At 33.3% G+C, this 16,731-nt stretch overlaps 1 protein-coding gene and 1 non-coding gene across 6 annotated transcripts in view; both read left to right on the top strand.

Moving 5' to 3' along the window:
- LOC126753090 (sex determination protein fruitless) overlaps positions 1 to 16,731 on the top strand; it is a 456,704-nt gene that overhangs the window by 77,589 nt on the left and 362,384 nt on the right. For all 5 annotated transcript variants that reach the window (XM_050464324.1, XM_050464314.1, XM_050464243.1 and 2 more), the window contains exon 3: positions 12,255 to 12,471. In XM_050464324.1, the coding sequence (XP_050320281.1) occupies positions 12,302 to 12,471 (170 nt within the window). In that variant the 5' untranslated portion in view covers positions 12,255 to 12,301. The remainder of the gene's footprint in view (positions 1 to 12,254; positions 12,472 to 16,731) is intronic.
- On the top strand, positions 3,075 to 3,146 carry Trnap-ugg (transfer RNA proline (anticodon UGG)). The gene has a single exon. It is a non-coding gene; the product is annotated as a tRNA-Pro (tRNA).

Below are 16,731 nucleotides of genomic sequence, written 5' to 3'. Positions count from 1 at the left end.
ATATGGATGGATGTATAATTGATGGAAAGAGGTATAACGCGGATGAAGTAGCAAATATGCTATGTGACGATTTTGAGGATGAGGTAGATATACCCAAAAATGGAAATGTCTCTTTTGATGATGAAGAATCTGCAGATGCATTGGATGAATTAATAGATGAAACACGAAACCCGTAGCGTGTTAGAAATCAAGCCGAGATCGACTATGAGTTATTAGATGAAGATTCGATTAGTGATTCATTTTTAAAAGAGATGAATGATGATGATGTGAATGTGTCAGTGCTTCAAACTTCTAGTATAACTGCTCCGGACGAGTACGTCTCTGTAGATTTATCTATAGTGCGCCAAGAACTTCCATCGCCTCCGAACAAAAGAAGGTTAGTTTTATCAACACCGGTATCACTGGAAAGCTCTTGTTCCGAAGAGGCTATACGTAAAGAATGCTGTAAATATAAAAATATTGTTGTTGATATAGCGTCATCAGATTTTGAATGAATTCGCTGGAAAAAAGGTAATTTACAGTTGAATGAAGAGCAAATCTCTTTCCTTGGAAGTTCAGTTTTAAGGCCAGATCCATTAGATGAGTTCGCCACTGCATATGGTTGCTTTAATTATTTTTTTTCCGACGAACTAATGGAAAAAATAGTAAATGAGACCATTCACTATGCTAAAGTGGAAAAAAACGACCAAAATTTCTTGTTTGATATTTTCGATTTTAGAAAAAATATTGGCATTACATATTATATGTCCTATCACAAACTACCTTGCGTTCGAGATTATTGGAATAGGCAAAATGGAGTTGATGCTGTACGGAACGTAATGACAGTGAACAGGTTTGAGAAGATAAAGGAATATATTCACATGAATAACAATGATGAATATAACCCCGAAAATCCTGACCGTTTATTCAAATTGAGACCTGTACTGAATTGTCTGAATGAGCGTTTTCAAACAATTCCTATGGAATCTCGTCCATCGATAGACGAACAGATGTGTTCTACTAAAGTTGGTGATTTCATGAAGCAATACCTTCCAACCAAACCCAAGAAATGGGGATTTAAATTATTTGCACTTTGTGACGTATCCGGTTCTATGTACAAGTTTGAAATTTATACTGGAGAAGCACATTCTTTACTGCCTGGCGAACCAGATTTGAAGGTCTCCGCTAATATTGAAGTCCATATGACTCGCGGAGTTCCCCGTTTCCAAAATTATATGCTATACATGGAGAATTATTACACATCCATACCCTTATTGATTTATCTACGGACCCAAGGTATTCACAGCATTGGGACCATCAATCGAAATCGAATAAAAAATTGTAAGCTTCCGGATACAAAGGTGATGATGAAGATGAATCGAGGTGTCTCAGCAGAGTTCATAACTACAATACATAGCGTACCAATAATTTCTTTATCCTGGAAAGATAATCGGGTGGTTAATCTGGTTTCAACTTTTGTTGGAACGAAACCAGTGCGCAATTCACAAGCCGATGACATCGAAGTTCCGACTACACAACGTTGGGATAAAAAGGAAAAGAAAGTAGTAACTATATCTTGCCCCCAAATCATTAAAGACTACAATTTGCATATGGGAGGTGTAGATCTCATGGATTCTCACCTCGGTCGACGATGAATTACATTAAAAAGCAGAAAATGGTATATAAGGATATTTTATCACCTACTGGATATTTGCATGGTCAATGCGTAGCTGCTTTTTAAAAGAGAAAATTCCAATATCCCAATGACTCAAAAAGCGTTCCGTCTGGAAGTATCTCATGTATTGACAAATATGGCAGCAAGCAAGAAAGCGAACACAAACCGATCTGGAGCACTCACGCAAGTTTCTCGTCCCCAACAAGGACATGGACCAACACAGAACTTACGTTTCGACGGTATTGATCATTTTCCTGTAGTTCAAAGTAGTGAAAGATGCAAAAATGAAAAATGCTATGCAGACAGAAACGTAAACAACCGTTCAATTTTCAAATGTGAAAAATGTAACGTACATCTTTGTTTAAATGATAAACGTAATTGTTTTGTAGCATATCATAAAAATTATAAAAAATAATATATGTATTTATAAGATATTTTTAGTTTTATTAATTTTATTTGTATTCCTTTTCAACCTAAATTGATTTACCTTATTTGTGTACACGAATTTCCTTTCATTCCAATCAAATGAAATAAAATTTACGTACGAAAAGTGTTCACTCTTATTTGACATCAATGCATAGTGTACCATATATGGTACATATAGAAAAACCCACATTTTGAGCTTTTTCTGGAAAACGGCGCGTTTAATCGGAAAATAAGTATCCATTTCGTGTTAAGTGGGTAATTTTACATAAGAGGCACTTGGTCTAGATGTTGAGTACTGACCTCATGCATTTAAGGAGAAATGTTATGGAAATATGGTCTGCATGTTTACTTAACTCCGCCCATCTGCTAACGACAAGTATAAGTTTCGAGCTATTTAGTGTGGCAGACACGATCTGAGTATTCAACAACAGCAAAATAAATTTCTTTCGTTATTGTTTGCTTAGCAAGAGTTCTAAAAAAGCAAATCTTCTCATTATCAATTAACATTATTAAGTTAAAATTGTTTAAAAATGAAGGAGCATCTTGAGTTTAGGCCTTCGCAAACGTGGGGAAAGAAATGGTCTTCCTCAGATGTATGTATTTTTTTTTACTACCTTGATTTGGGAGTAGTTTTAAAGGTTTTCATACATACATATGTTAGGCAGTTTATTAATTAAGTTGGTGCAAGCTTTTGGGTAAAATTTGAAGACTTCGCCTTAACTTACTATTTTATTTTGTAAACATTTGTAAAAGAGCATTCTTCAGCATTTTAAAAGTCAATACCTTATCGTACACATATAACTTACACGATTATGTTTGAATGCAAATCATAAGGGAAAACAAGTTTGAAAACATGAATCTTCGCTTGTAATTAGTGCAACAACAAACCAATGAAGAGGTACTATCATTCAAGACAGGTAAATATTGAAACTGTTGCTGGCCAATGAAGATCGAAGAAGCGGAAAAAGAAAAAACACAACTGTTAATATTAAGCGGCTCAATGGTCTAGGGGTATGATTCTCGCTTTGGGTGCGAGAGGTCCCGGGTTCAAATCCCGGTTGAGCCCGATTACTTTTTCAATTATTTTTCTACATTATTTTATAATAATTAAAATTGTTTTTGTGGATAGTTTGTTGTTATGCCAATAATAAATAAGCCTATTATAAATTAAAATGAAAATAAATACAAAATCGAGCAACTGTGTTATAAACAGATATTTGTTTGCTATGATATCATATTAAATCGATTGTAAAATATTTATAATTATGAGTAAAATTTAGTTTTTAAAAAAATTATAAATTACATTGATTAATGCTAACTGGAAGCTGACTGGAAATATAACCGAAAGTTATGATAAAGATGACTTAAACAGGTTTTAATACAAGAAAGCTAACCTTAAGTTGAATAATTATTAATTAATGTTCAAAGAAACCAAAAAGTGTATGTGAAAATTAGTGAAGATGACTCGCAGTAGTGAAGCAGAAGTTTAACTATACAATGTCATCGTAAACTCAAAAATAAGATCCCACCTCCTTAGCCTAAACCTCTGTCTACAAAAATAAAGTACCTGAGAGTTGAATAAGAACCAAGACTAAATTGGAAGACAAATATTAGTCACTTACTAAAGAGAGCAAATACCCATAAAATTATTTTTTGGGCAGCCAGTCGGCGCTAATATCCTAATTAGATCGAGAATGGTAAGACAGTATTGTAAGGAGAAAATACCCTTACGGAGTCAATGAAAAAGGAGAGTGCAGATTTACTATCAAAAAAATGTATGTCTTAACCAATCTCAGAATTGCGGGATGCCCTAGCTGCATACGAATTTATCTTACTTACAATTATATACTTATAAGTCATATTTGGTTGGGAGATGGGTGTGACTATGCAGGACTAACTAGAGAAATGGAATAAATCTTGCACAAAAATTGTCACCAGACGTTATATGTAGCTCCCGTGAAAGATGCGTCTATATGGTCTTAATTTGTTTTAATTGGGTCCGGAATTATGGCAGCACGACAACCAATCAAGCGCCTTTGCCATTCGCGGCTGTTATGGTTTCGGTCAATATTTTACCGATGGTTCATCATTCGTTCTTCCTTACCGCTGTTTGGTACAAATTGGAGATTCCAAGTGTAGCCAGGTCCTTCAGAGCTGGATTGTTTTCATCCCTTTGGACGACATGACCTAGCCAGCGTAGCCGCTGTCTTTTAAATTGTTGAATTATGTCAATGTCGTCGTATAACTCATACAGCTCATCGTTCCATCGAATGTGATATTCGACATTGCCAATAGGCAAAAGATCATAAATTCTCTACAGAACCTTCCTATTGAAAACTCGTAACTTCGACTCATCAGATGTTGTCATGGCCCATGCCTCTGCACCATATAAGAGGACGGGGATGATGAGTTACTTATAGAGATTGGTCTTTGTTCGTCGAGAGAGGAGTTTACTTCTCAATTGCCTACTCAGTTCGAAGTAGCATTTATTTGATACAGTTATTCTGCGTTGAAATTCGAGGCTGACGTTGTTGTTGATGTAAATGCTGGTAGATAGACAAAATCATTCATTACCAAACCCATTTGCTTCGCTTCCTTATCCAATCTGGAGAAAACAGAACTAACGGCGGGGTTGTTGAGGCCAATGATATCAGTATCATCGGCGTACGTCAGCAGCTAAACACTCTTATAGGAAATTGTACCTTCTCTATTCAGATCTGCAGCTCGAATTGTTTTCTCCAAAAGTAGATTTAAGGAGACGTCCGATATGGAATCGCCGTGTCTGAAACCTCATTTTGTACCGAACGGCTCAGAGAGGCCCTTCCCGATGCTGCCGGAGCTTTTGGTACTGCTCATCATCAGCTTACACAGTTGTTTAAGTTTTGCGGGAATATCAAATTCAGACTTGCAGCATAAAGGCAACTCCTTTTCGTGCTGTCAAAAGCAACTTTGAAATCGAGGAAGAGGTGGTGATTCTCAATCCTGCCACACTGATAAGGTCCAATCAGTTTATTGACGGTGGACTTTAATCTTTCATACAAAACGCTCAATAGAACCGTATATCCGATTGTGGCGTCTTTCTTTTTATGGATTAAGCAGAGCATAATTCCAATAGTCGGGCATGCATTCGTCCAACCATATTCCAAAAAGAGTGAGATAATTTGTGGGAAAAATGTTAACGTCGGTTGGTGTAAGCAGGAATAAAAAGATATTTATCTTGATCCATTCATTAAGCAGGTTAGACATAATTTTTATGAAAATATGTGGGTGTGAAGTTTCACTTACAAACACTAGGTGTTCCATATATAGGCGTGCAGTTTTCAAGTGTTTGAGAGTGTTTCAACCATGACGAAACTGTTCATTTAAGTCCGGAACTACTCTGATCTTTCTATCTTTAAACTTTTAGGGCTCACTTCGCCGGACAATCGACTGTTGCAAAAGGTGAGTGGGCTGAGTTACCGACTACCAGTCGGTGGACAATTGTTTCAAAAAGAAAAAATCTGAAAAAACTTCAGAAGCACGTTTTGGCTGAAGAATTCAAAAAACCCATAATTCTTCACTGAAAACCATAAAACTAAATCCGGCGCTAAAATATGCAGTTGCATGCCATATTTTTAGAAAGATTTTCAGTTCTAAATGAAGTCTACATGCACACCTGTGTCTATACGGTCACTCACTATATTTCATTTGAATATTTTCACGCAATTTCATTTATTGTTTACTGTCACACCATTGCGCCTCCCCTGCAACGAGCGTGAATAATGTATGTCCGTGGCACCCAACGCGAGCAGGCGTGTCCGTCCATTTATACATGCGTACAAATATGTATGTATATATAATCGACTGATTGTGTTTATTTATGTAAAAGCCCGTTAGGATTGTAATGGACAGTTGGTTAGCAGTCAGGTGAAAATCAATGCTCAGTGTGAATTTCATTTAGCGAACGGGTGTGGGCTTGTCAGCACTTAGGGGCCAACGATGAGTTGTCACTGGTCGGCGGTGACCGGTGACTTTATTGCATTTTGAAAGCTTAGCTTCGGCCACAATAGTAAAATCATGTTGTGAGTCCATAAATTTTACATTTACCATCGCGGAGAAATTTCAAGTAACCGCGCGCTGCCACATATTGTTTTTGTAGTCTCAACGAAAAAAAATTGCTGACCTGTTATTGAGTGTTGGTGACGTTTGCGATTGAATATTTGATCGATGTTGTATTTTATGCGATTGCAATTGCATTTTATTACTAGTTTTGTGCATATTCATCTACATATATAATTATATATATATATATATATATTCATCTATATATAAAGATGTAGATTGTGACAAAAACACGAATTTTACACTGATATTTCTAAAAATAGAACGGGAATTTTGTCTTCAATAAATAATAAAATGTAATTGTAGGTACTGAAATGATTTTGGGTTGACTGTAAGGAGAGCGAATTCATTTAATAGCCTTGACAGACGGCAGCGTTAATCCGGATTAACTGCGCACTTAATCAGATCCAACTTTGTAGGTGACAGACGGCAGCTATGCGTGTTTGAAACTCTCATAAACAGCTCATTGTCCTCTTTATAATATTTTCAATGAAAATTGATAGAAGATAAACATTACAGTTGTTAGCCGACTAATTTTTACCAAACCATTTTTTATTACAAAAACATATCAACACATTATTTTTAAAACTGCATCATAACATAGAAGTTTTATTGATATTATATTGAGAATTTAATAAACAGCTGTCTTGCTTGCTGGTTGCTGTATTTCATTCACAATAGATGAAAATTGGCCATTTTTAACAATGTTGCCAACGAAAATCGAGTTATTTTTGGATTCAGCAACGGAGTTAGCTGTGGTAACTCCTGAATTAATCCCGAAAAATGCAATTAATCTGGTTTAACGCTGCCGTCTGTCAATGCTATAAGAGTCATTTAACGGAATCGTCATTAGTTTACAGTCGCTTTGAAACCCTAAAATAATTTTGGCTTCTGAGTGGCTGAGACAATTTTTCGAAACCAAAATTCTGTACTATTCTAATTTTTAATGCGTTTCTTAAGATGCAAATAATCGGAAATAATGCATATTCGAAAACAGGAAACGCATCATAAAACAATTCATCGTTTGTGAGCGCGTTTTCTTGCTCAGGTCATTCAGAGACAACGACGATGGAACGCAGGAATGAATATCCTGAAGTTGCTTAAGAGAGTTCAGTCTAGAATCTTCAAAAGTTTTTGAGGTTCCCAGAATTTGGCGTAAACGGAATCGTTTTGCGAAATTGAATAATAGGTCCTAAGTCAATGCTATAAATTAATGTATATTATTTGTTTGTATTATTGAGGCTCTTTTGATATTGTGACAAACTGTTACTTAGACTCAGCAATGAAAAAGTTTATGAGTATAATAATATCTCGAAATGAACGTAGATCCCCTTGCCAGTCATACCTTCATCGAATCGGGAGCGACTCTTGACATTAATTTCCCCAACAAATTCGTAATAGGGTCCGCACGCTTTGTCGATTTATTAGGGTCTGTATGATCAATTAAATAACTGTTTCAAGTACCACAATGACCCGAGCTTTTAAGCTGTCCAAGTGAGACACCTTTTAGAGTCGACCTTTAATTCAACCCAACTTGACAACGTAAAAGTCGTCAAATATGATATTTTATTCGAACTTCAGCGCCTAAATCCGATCCAACTAACGATTATGTTGCCACTATTTGGTTCGACGCAGTAAAATTCCTACTGAAAAAGTTAGAAATAAAGTGCGAAAAGTAACTTTCAAATTAACAGGGATAATACTATTTCTTGATCTTCTAGCATCTTTACTTTCTGCGCATGATTCTTATTCGCCAAGTTCTAAAATTTTTTTTAATTATTTATAGATAAAGTATTAAAAAACAAATGCCGGTAATTGAACCAGTTCTAGTAACAGAAGATGATTTCACCCCCATTGATTGATTTTTAAGCTCGAACTTCACTACATCGGAATCCGACAATCAAGTTTTTCTTCGAAATTAGAAATTGAAAAAGTTTTAAATGAGGTTTGGGTCATCATCAAAAAAGAAATGGGGAAAGGTCTGTGCTGATTGCATTTATTTTTGGCATGCCTGAGTACATCTTCCACCTCAACGGCATAAATTATGGGCCGATTTCATTCACTTTTATTACATATTATCACTTAATGCTATTGAGATATTACCAAATGTGATACATTTTGAGGTTCCCTATTTTCTTAAAGAAAAAATACAGAACCTTCAAATTTAATGAGGAATTTTTATTAGCATTCTTTGGCATTTATTTTTTGAAGATGATTCCTTTCAAATGTTGGCCGCGGCTACGTTTCAGATGGTCCAATTGTCGATGACTCGTTCAAGCATTTCGAGTGGTAACTGGCGAATGACATGAGTGATGTTTTGCTCCAAAGCCTGAATCGAAGCGGAATTGTCCGCATAGACTATATACTTTACACATCCCCACACTAAAAAGTCTAACAATGTAACATCACACGATCTTCACGATCTTAATGGCCAATCGACCGGCCCAAAATGTAAAATGATCTGCTCACCGAAGTGTTCTCTCAATAAATTGATGATTGATGAGCTTCGTGGGAAGTGGTGCCGTCTTGTTGATACCAAATATCGCATGAAATAACCGGTTATTATTGAATAAATGAGGACCGATGATTCCACCGAGCCACAAACCACACCAAACCATTGTTTTTCTGCATGAAATGACAGAATATCTTTTTGTTCTTCGTCCCGAATGCGGCAATTTTGCTCGTTTTCATACCCATTGAGCCAGAAATGGACCTCATCGCTGAACAAAGTTTGAAATTTGAAAGCGTCGGATCTTCTCGGAACTTTTCAAGAGCACATAGACCCTAGCGATGTTGTTTGAGAAGGTCGAGCGGCTTTAGTTCATGCACAAGCTGTATGTTGTACGTTTTCAATTTAAGATCTCGACGTAATATGCGCCGAGTCGTTCCATCCGTTAGTCCGAGTTGCTGTAAACGGTGCCGAATCGACTCTCCACGGACTTCGTGCACACTCTCGGCTACGGCTGCTATATTTTCTTCTCTGCGTGCTGGACTTGGTCTATTCGGTTGAATATTATCCAGTAATGAATGCTGGGTCTCAAGATGAGTGGTGGTGTTGCAAATTATGTGCTCTGTAGGCCGTTTATGACCTTAATTTGAACTTGTTCGTGAATTCTTGGACTGGACTACTTTGAAATCAACTAAATTAATGTAGACGAAGGAATAAATAATTTTGTCAAAAACGAAAAAATGCCTTAGTATATTAATCGAAAAATGGTCTTATATGATCTAGACACATTTTTATTTTTTATTTTTTTTTTATTTTATAAATTATTTGTACAATACTTAATATTCTACAAATAAATATTTAGCAGCACTGGCAGCAGAGGCCTTCGGCTGAGGCACATTTTTTATTTATATTTGGTTTGGTGCTTTCAATTTTTAGATATTTCTTAGGCTAAATTAACATGACTTACATTAACTAAATTTAATTTAAGCTTAATAAAAATATATTCAAACACTAATTTACATACAGTTATCTAAATTTATTGTCAACACTATACGAATCTGCCTTTTCGCACCCTTTTACATATTTACTACATAAAATTATATGTATATTTGCATAACAACAATCGCATCAAGAGTGTTGATATATTTATTACTCGTGCGTTTAGGGGTATGTGTGTTTCCTTCCCATATAAATATGCCCCGCCATTTACAATGCAAATTGCTTTCCGAAATAAACAGTTTACTGATAATTTCCGCTTGTTTTGGAGCTGCGCAGCTCAACCCATTGGGAGACGCGTTGCTGCTGCTCGCTGCTCGCTGCCGGCTATGTAACGTTGGTGATTTATCGCCGATAAGATTAGAAAATGGTGTTGCAGAGGACTGTTATCACTGAATTTACAACGATAAATTTGAAATAAATAGAAAAATTTCACATAACTGTTAATGATTACTTTTATATATAAAATACATAAGGATGTGTTATGTAAGCAAATATATACTAAATTTGATATGGTTCTATTAATACCAACAGTGATAACATTTCTTTTGCGGTTATTTACTGCGGTACAATCAATAAATTAACAAAAAAAAAATGGAAAAACGAACATAAAAAAATTGCGCATTATAATAAATTATGTATTCTTTTTGCACGCTAAATAGTCAGTTGAAATATTGAGGATTACGAAACACTGTTGCACAGCATACCATTAGGCGAAATTTGAAATAAATAGAAAAATTTCATAACTGTTAATGATTACTTTTATATATAACTGTAAAGTTTGCAAGCATAAATATATACTAAAAATATTGAACCATCAGCTGGCATTAACATTTCTTTTGCGGTTTACGGGGTACAATCAAAATTTAATCTACAAAAGAAAAACAAAAAATTGAACATATTTTTAACTGTTTGCACCTAAATAGTCAGCTTAAATTGGTTTTCACACTAACGGCTCTATGGCGAAAGTTCAAAGTAATGAGGATTTTTCCGGGTCTCTTACAAGTTTAGATAACAAAAAAATATTGAATATCGCTGTCCGTCCGTTCAAAGTTTGTGCAAGACACTTTACTGATTTTTCCATAACATTAATAATCTTCATGTCTCTATTAATTAAATTAAGATATCTTAAAAATCAGACATAGTGTTTATTAAGATAAATTAAAAAAACTTCGTGTCAGCCCACTGCCACGCCCACAAAGCGCTATTAACCGAGCATCTATAAAGTGCCATAAGTAAGCCATAAATGAAGATATTAAACTGTAATTTTTCAGAGCATAGTTAATAAATAAAATATGGTCAATACTATCAGTGGCGGATTCAGAGGGGGGAAATGGGGCACATTTGACGAAAAAAAACCAAAAATATGCGGCCGACAAACAAAACGTGAAATTTTTTGCGTGAGACCTTGCAAAGAATACTACACGGTCTCAGTGTACATTCCTCTGTTGGCTACAATCGGCAAAGATTTCAAATCCTGCTTTTCTAGAGAAGTTTTGGATGAATTTTAACTGAGATCGCTGCTTTCTGAAAAAATATGCTCTTTGAAAACCAAATAAATGGAAAATCTTATTGACCGCTTGATAGATAGATACAAAGGCCTTTTGGATAATGATAACGACATGCGACGATTGAAGCGGCGAGGTGAACTTGATCACTGGCAGTACTATTTGTGGGCAGAAGCAAAAGTCAAAAGAGAACACATTACCGACTACTACATTGGAAACATCGAAGAACTGCGATGTAGACCTAAACCCCATAATTCATAGTTTTCATATTCTGCACACTTCCTGTGACGAATTCGAGCAGTGAACGCTGTTTTTTGACAGTTCGAAGCTCGAAACATTCGTTAAACTTGGCCCATATCGTTTTGTTTTGTGAAACTTTTCTATTTAGTACTTGAACTTTATGGTTGATGCCGCTGACATACGGTCCCAATTGCTTCAACAGGTGGTCTAAAAATTAATCCCTGGCTTGAATTTATTCGTAACAGTTGCGGAGGTCACTCGCCCGAAATCAATCTAAAAACATAAAGGCAAACCCGTGTAAATGGGCAGTTATTTTTTTATATTTACAATGAACTTTACTGTTTTTTGTTCGAATATTAAATTCCATCATGTAAAACTTTTCTGATTTAAAAACTTACTTTAATATACAGCCTCTTAGAGCTTTAAAGATCTGCAACCAAACAAATGGTAGTCTGATAGTGCAAGGTCAAGGCTATACGATGCATCAACATCGATCTCTTTCTTTTTGCCAAACATAAAGATGTGTGTGGTCTATAGATTTTCTGTTGATCAGTTCTGTTTTTTTGCTTTATCATAATTGTTGGCATAAATTATATTATTGTTCGACCAGGTTGGAAATTATTAAGTTTTTCCAATTCCACCAAACACTAATAACCTAGGCGGCAATCCCAGGTTTGCAACCATTTGTTGAGCCTCACCACGCTTGGTCCAGGCTTTTTTTCGCACATTATTGTCAAATCAAATACATTCATTTCAGAAATTGTTCGAGTACATACCAGAAAGTAAAAAACAATTTTTGTCCACCAAGAACGCAGTTTTATATATATTAATATGTCTCGAAAAAATCTAATGTCAGAATTTTTTTATTATATCATTGCAGCTAACGTCCATCAACCAACCACCTAATCTAAGTAAATAGCTGTCAAAATGTTGGCCATGTCACAAGGTTTCTTCGATAATCCATATGCTCAAATACGTGCGCCAACAACAGCGATGCGCCCACCACGTGGCGACAGTCCGCTCAACAGCACATCGGCACTCGATTTGCAGACATCGAGCCGAGCACAGGTGCCGCCACCGCCACCGCCGCCGCCGAGGTAAGGTTACGCCAAGCGGCGCGAAAAGACAAAAACCAAAAACAAAAATAAAAAATAAAGATAAAATTGAAATAAGACGAAATAAATAAATTTGAGATCGGTTGGCGAAAAAAATTTCTCTTCGCCGAAACAGCTCTGCAATCAACATACAATAAATATATAGAGCATTTGGAAAGAGAGTGAGAGAGAAAGATATTCGAAAATTAACGGATAAAAGCTACAATCAACAATTGCATTAAAACCTCTTTGTACGAATTTTTCAAAAATTTTTTCTTAAAAAAAGTTTCTCTTAAAAACCAAAAGCGAAAATTTTGAAACTTTAAATATTGGAAATAAAACAATCCAAACGGTTTCAGTTGTAGACTTAAAAGCAACTTATATGTATACGTAACTCATAATCGAATTTTGAAGCATTTTTGATAAAATTGAAATATATTCACTCTCGCATTTTACTAGCATTTAAACATACCATATACTGTATGTCTGTGTAGTTAAAAATATCCTTTTTTGTAATTGAATAACAAGTAGATGTAAATTTTGGTTGGTACTATCTATATATAAAAATATATATACAAGCTGCGCTGGAATTCTAAAATACGTAGCTAAGCTAAGAGTAGATTATCACAACTTTTATCATAGTTATACATACATATAAAAAAATTATATCCTAAAAATAAACCTAACCTGAATACTAACCACTTTAATTTAAAAATATTTTGAATATTCAGTACTGTATATAAAACTTTTAAAGGACTCCACGACCCACATAACTACTTGGTAATTGCAATTTGATATGGTCTTAAGTGAAATATAGGCCTAAGTGTAGAAATAATGGCATAACGGTAATGGTATTAACTGCTTTAATAAATTAATACCATAAATAGCTTAGCAGAATTTACAAGTAAAAGAAAAGTAGAAATGTATTATAGGTATTTTCCATAGAGTTAGTGTTAATCTCATAAAGTTATTTAAATAGGTACCAAAATGTGGTTAAAAAAATTATTCATATTTAGAAAATTAAAAAAAAATTAAATAATAAATAAAATAAAATACAAATATTTAAAAACTGACTAAATAAAAAAAATATATAAAATAAAATAAAATAATCAAAAAACCAAATGAATAAAAAAATAAATATATGTATGTAGGTACTAAAAATAAAATAATAAAATAATTAAAAAAAAATAGTTCTAGAAAAGTATAATATTTTAAAAGAAACAAGAAACGTATTAATTACGCCAGAAAAAATTCTAAAATACTCCAATAGACAACAAATATATTTTAATTAAATGGCACATTGTTACCAAAATAATAATCAGATTTGTAGAAAATATAAAAAAGTAATTAATAAAAAGTAAAAAAATAATTTTTAAAAACTGAAAATAAGAAATAAAGCATTAAATATGACAAAACATATAAGTATCACAAAAAATAAAACATACAAAAAAATATAATTGAAATTGTAAAGCAAAAGTAATTATAAAACACATATAATTGAAAAACAAAAAAAAATATTCATATTTAAATGTTCAAATGGACAACAAATATATAGGAAAAAAATAAAAATGCACCTTTCAATTTGATCACAGTAGTATATTAATTTTTTTTGGTCACACTGAACCAAAAACATGTATTATTCGTTCCATATATTAAAGCATATCTTCGTGAAAACATTGAAAAACTTTTTATTTTTAAATTGCATTTTAAACCCTATAATCAAGTACCGCTGAATTAATTTCAAACAAAAACAAACTTTATAAACAAATACAAATGTGATTTCCACTCCCGACAGACGCTTGTGAATCGGCTGATTTGCCGAAAGTTCTCAATGTAGAGAAGTGAATAATACAGAAGACTTCTTTTGCGCTAAAAAAATAGGTTCGAAATTTTTTAGATTTTTCTTTAAAAATATTAAAGAACAAAAAAAAAATAGTCATGAATATGCCCATTTCTCAAGACTTGCCGCAAATCAGCTTAAAAAAATATTATTCATCAACTCGTAGTGTTACTATTAGATTACTGAAGTTACTGTTAGACTATAGAATGAGAATTTCACTGTCACTGACATTGGCTGAAATTCAAAAAATCAGCTCAAATGAAGAATGATGGAAACCATTGGAACAGTTTCGATCGTTACTTGATGTTATCGACGTCATAAAGATATATTTAAAATTTCAATGCAATTTCACTTCTTTCAAAATTTTCTACGTAGGTTGCCTTTTATATATATTTCGGGATTTAGTAACGGTAGTGTTGCAAGCTGGCAACTTACAACTTTATTGAAAAATTTGACATTTTTGACTTTATACATACTCAGAACGTTTTGATATAACAGAACTATCGGTGTTGTTTACAGTAACTTAAAATATTCATCTTGGCCAAAAATGGTATTATATAGTATTCGACGTGAACTAACTCAGATATAGAGGCATCGATGGGCTTAATTAAATTTTTACTACGAAGCTCCATCCAACACCAGTATTAAGCGATAATATGGTAAATTTAAGCAAGGTCTTAGATCATTCTAAGGCGGATTTATGTGGGTCCTCCAAAATCAGTTGTTGTTCCAGAAACGATTGATGCTATGCACAAACTGATATTGCAATATCATCATGTAACCTATTCTGAGATTGGGACAACTATAGGCATTAGTGGGACCAGCACACATTCAATATTGCATGAACATTTGACAGTTAAAATAATTGTTCACGTTGGATCCCTCATAATTTGTCCATTGTTCAAAAAAGGCCCACGTTAATTGGTCGATAGAAATATTTGTTTTTGTTCTCTAATCCCGAAATATAAAAGGCAGCCCTCGTAGAATACGATGTTATAAATCATTAATAAGCTGCTTTCTCTTTACAAAGTTATTCTATATTTATAAACGGACATAAAAATTGGCTCCCCTGTAAAATACTTAGAATAGCATAGTACAGACTCAAAACTAAAAAAATAATGTTCATCAACAGTAATATATTACAGAGTAAATTTAAAATAAAAAACAGTGATATTGAAAATTTATTAAGTGAAAAAAGGTTTTTTTAACATAAAACTCTAACCAATAATACCATACATGTTAAAAGCTTCTGGTTTGGTAATAAAAAATAATTTAAATATATATATATCATATACACTTGAATATAAACTAATCATTTAATAAAAGAAAAAGTAATTTTATAAAAAACTTAGTAATTTAATTTAAAAAAAATTAGTGTTAAAAAATGTAAAATATTGCTGCGCTATTAAACGAGAGTTGTAAGACAAAGGCCAATAGTAACTCATGCCAAAATTTATTATAGCAATTAATAAATATTTATACTATATGTAGTACAATTTACTTAAACTCATACATATATACATATATAACTCCATGTGTAATCCCATAGCTAATTTAGGATTATCAAACGCAACAATATACGATAAATTACTAAAAAGCTACAAAAGCTTTGCAAAAGTACTTGCATTTGAAACAATAATTACCATAGGTGACACTAACTGTAAGCTTAGAATATTTATTACCTTTTACATATTAAATTACATTAAATACAAAATGAAATGCGATTAGAAATTAGCGGTTAGCAGTAAACATATTGATTAGCATTTGAAAATAGTGAATTGGAATGAAAATATTTAGCCTAGTATTTTAAAAAATATTCGTATACCTAAATGAATCTATCATCTACCATATATGCATCTATCTACCATCTGTCATATACATACTATATTCCACATCAACACAGCTTAATATGAAGCTCATAGTAGTTTGTAGAATTATGTCTGACAAAGTGGCGGAATAAAATGTTTAAAGTACTTTTTAATCAAAAACTTTCATGTTCGGGTTTTCTCATATGAACAGAGCTATAATATATAATGCATTAGGAATACTCATATCAATACTTACTATGTATAGTCATATCTAAATTAGCAAATATTTTTAAAATAGCAAATCATTCGTAAGATATTATTAAACCATATATTAAAGTTTGGTACGACGCTCCAACTAGAATAAGAGGAAATACTATGAAGAAATAAGTTTTGAAATATTATATCAGTTATAACTATAAAATATTCCATGATTTGTCGCTGTTATCAATTAATAATTTAAAATTTTATTTTTCTCGTCTGTCTATACTACTTGGACAGCACTTATGATCGCAAGAAGCGATTATTCCAAGTAACTGTATTGATAAATTTATGCTTCACGCATATATTGACTAAAACTATCCAAATGGTCAGACGCAAATAAATAACGTAAAAATC

This window comes from Bactrocera neohumeralis, chromosome 2, assembly GCF_024586455.1.
Source record: "Bactrocera neohumeralis isolate Rockhampton chromosome 2, APGP_CSIRO_Bneo_wtdbg2-racon-allhic-juicebox.fasta_v2, whole genome shotgun sequence".
NCBI lineage: Eukaryota > Metazoa > Arthropoda > Insecta > Diptera > Tephritidae > Bactrocera > Bactrocera neohumeralis.
The sequence above is the reverse complement of the archived record's forward strand: the minus strand, read 5'-3'. Positions and strand labels throughout refer to the sequence as shown.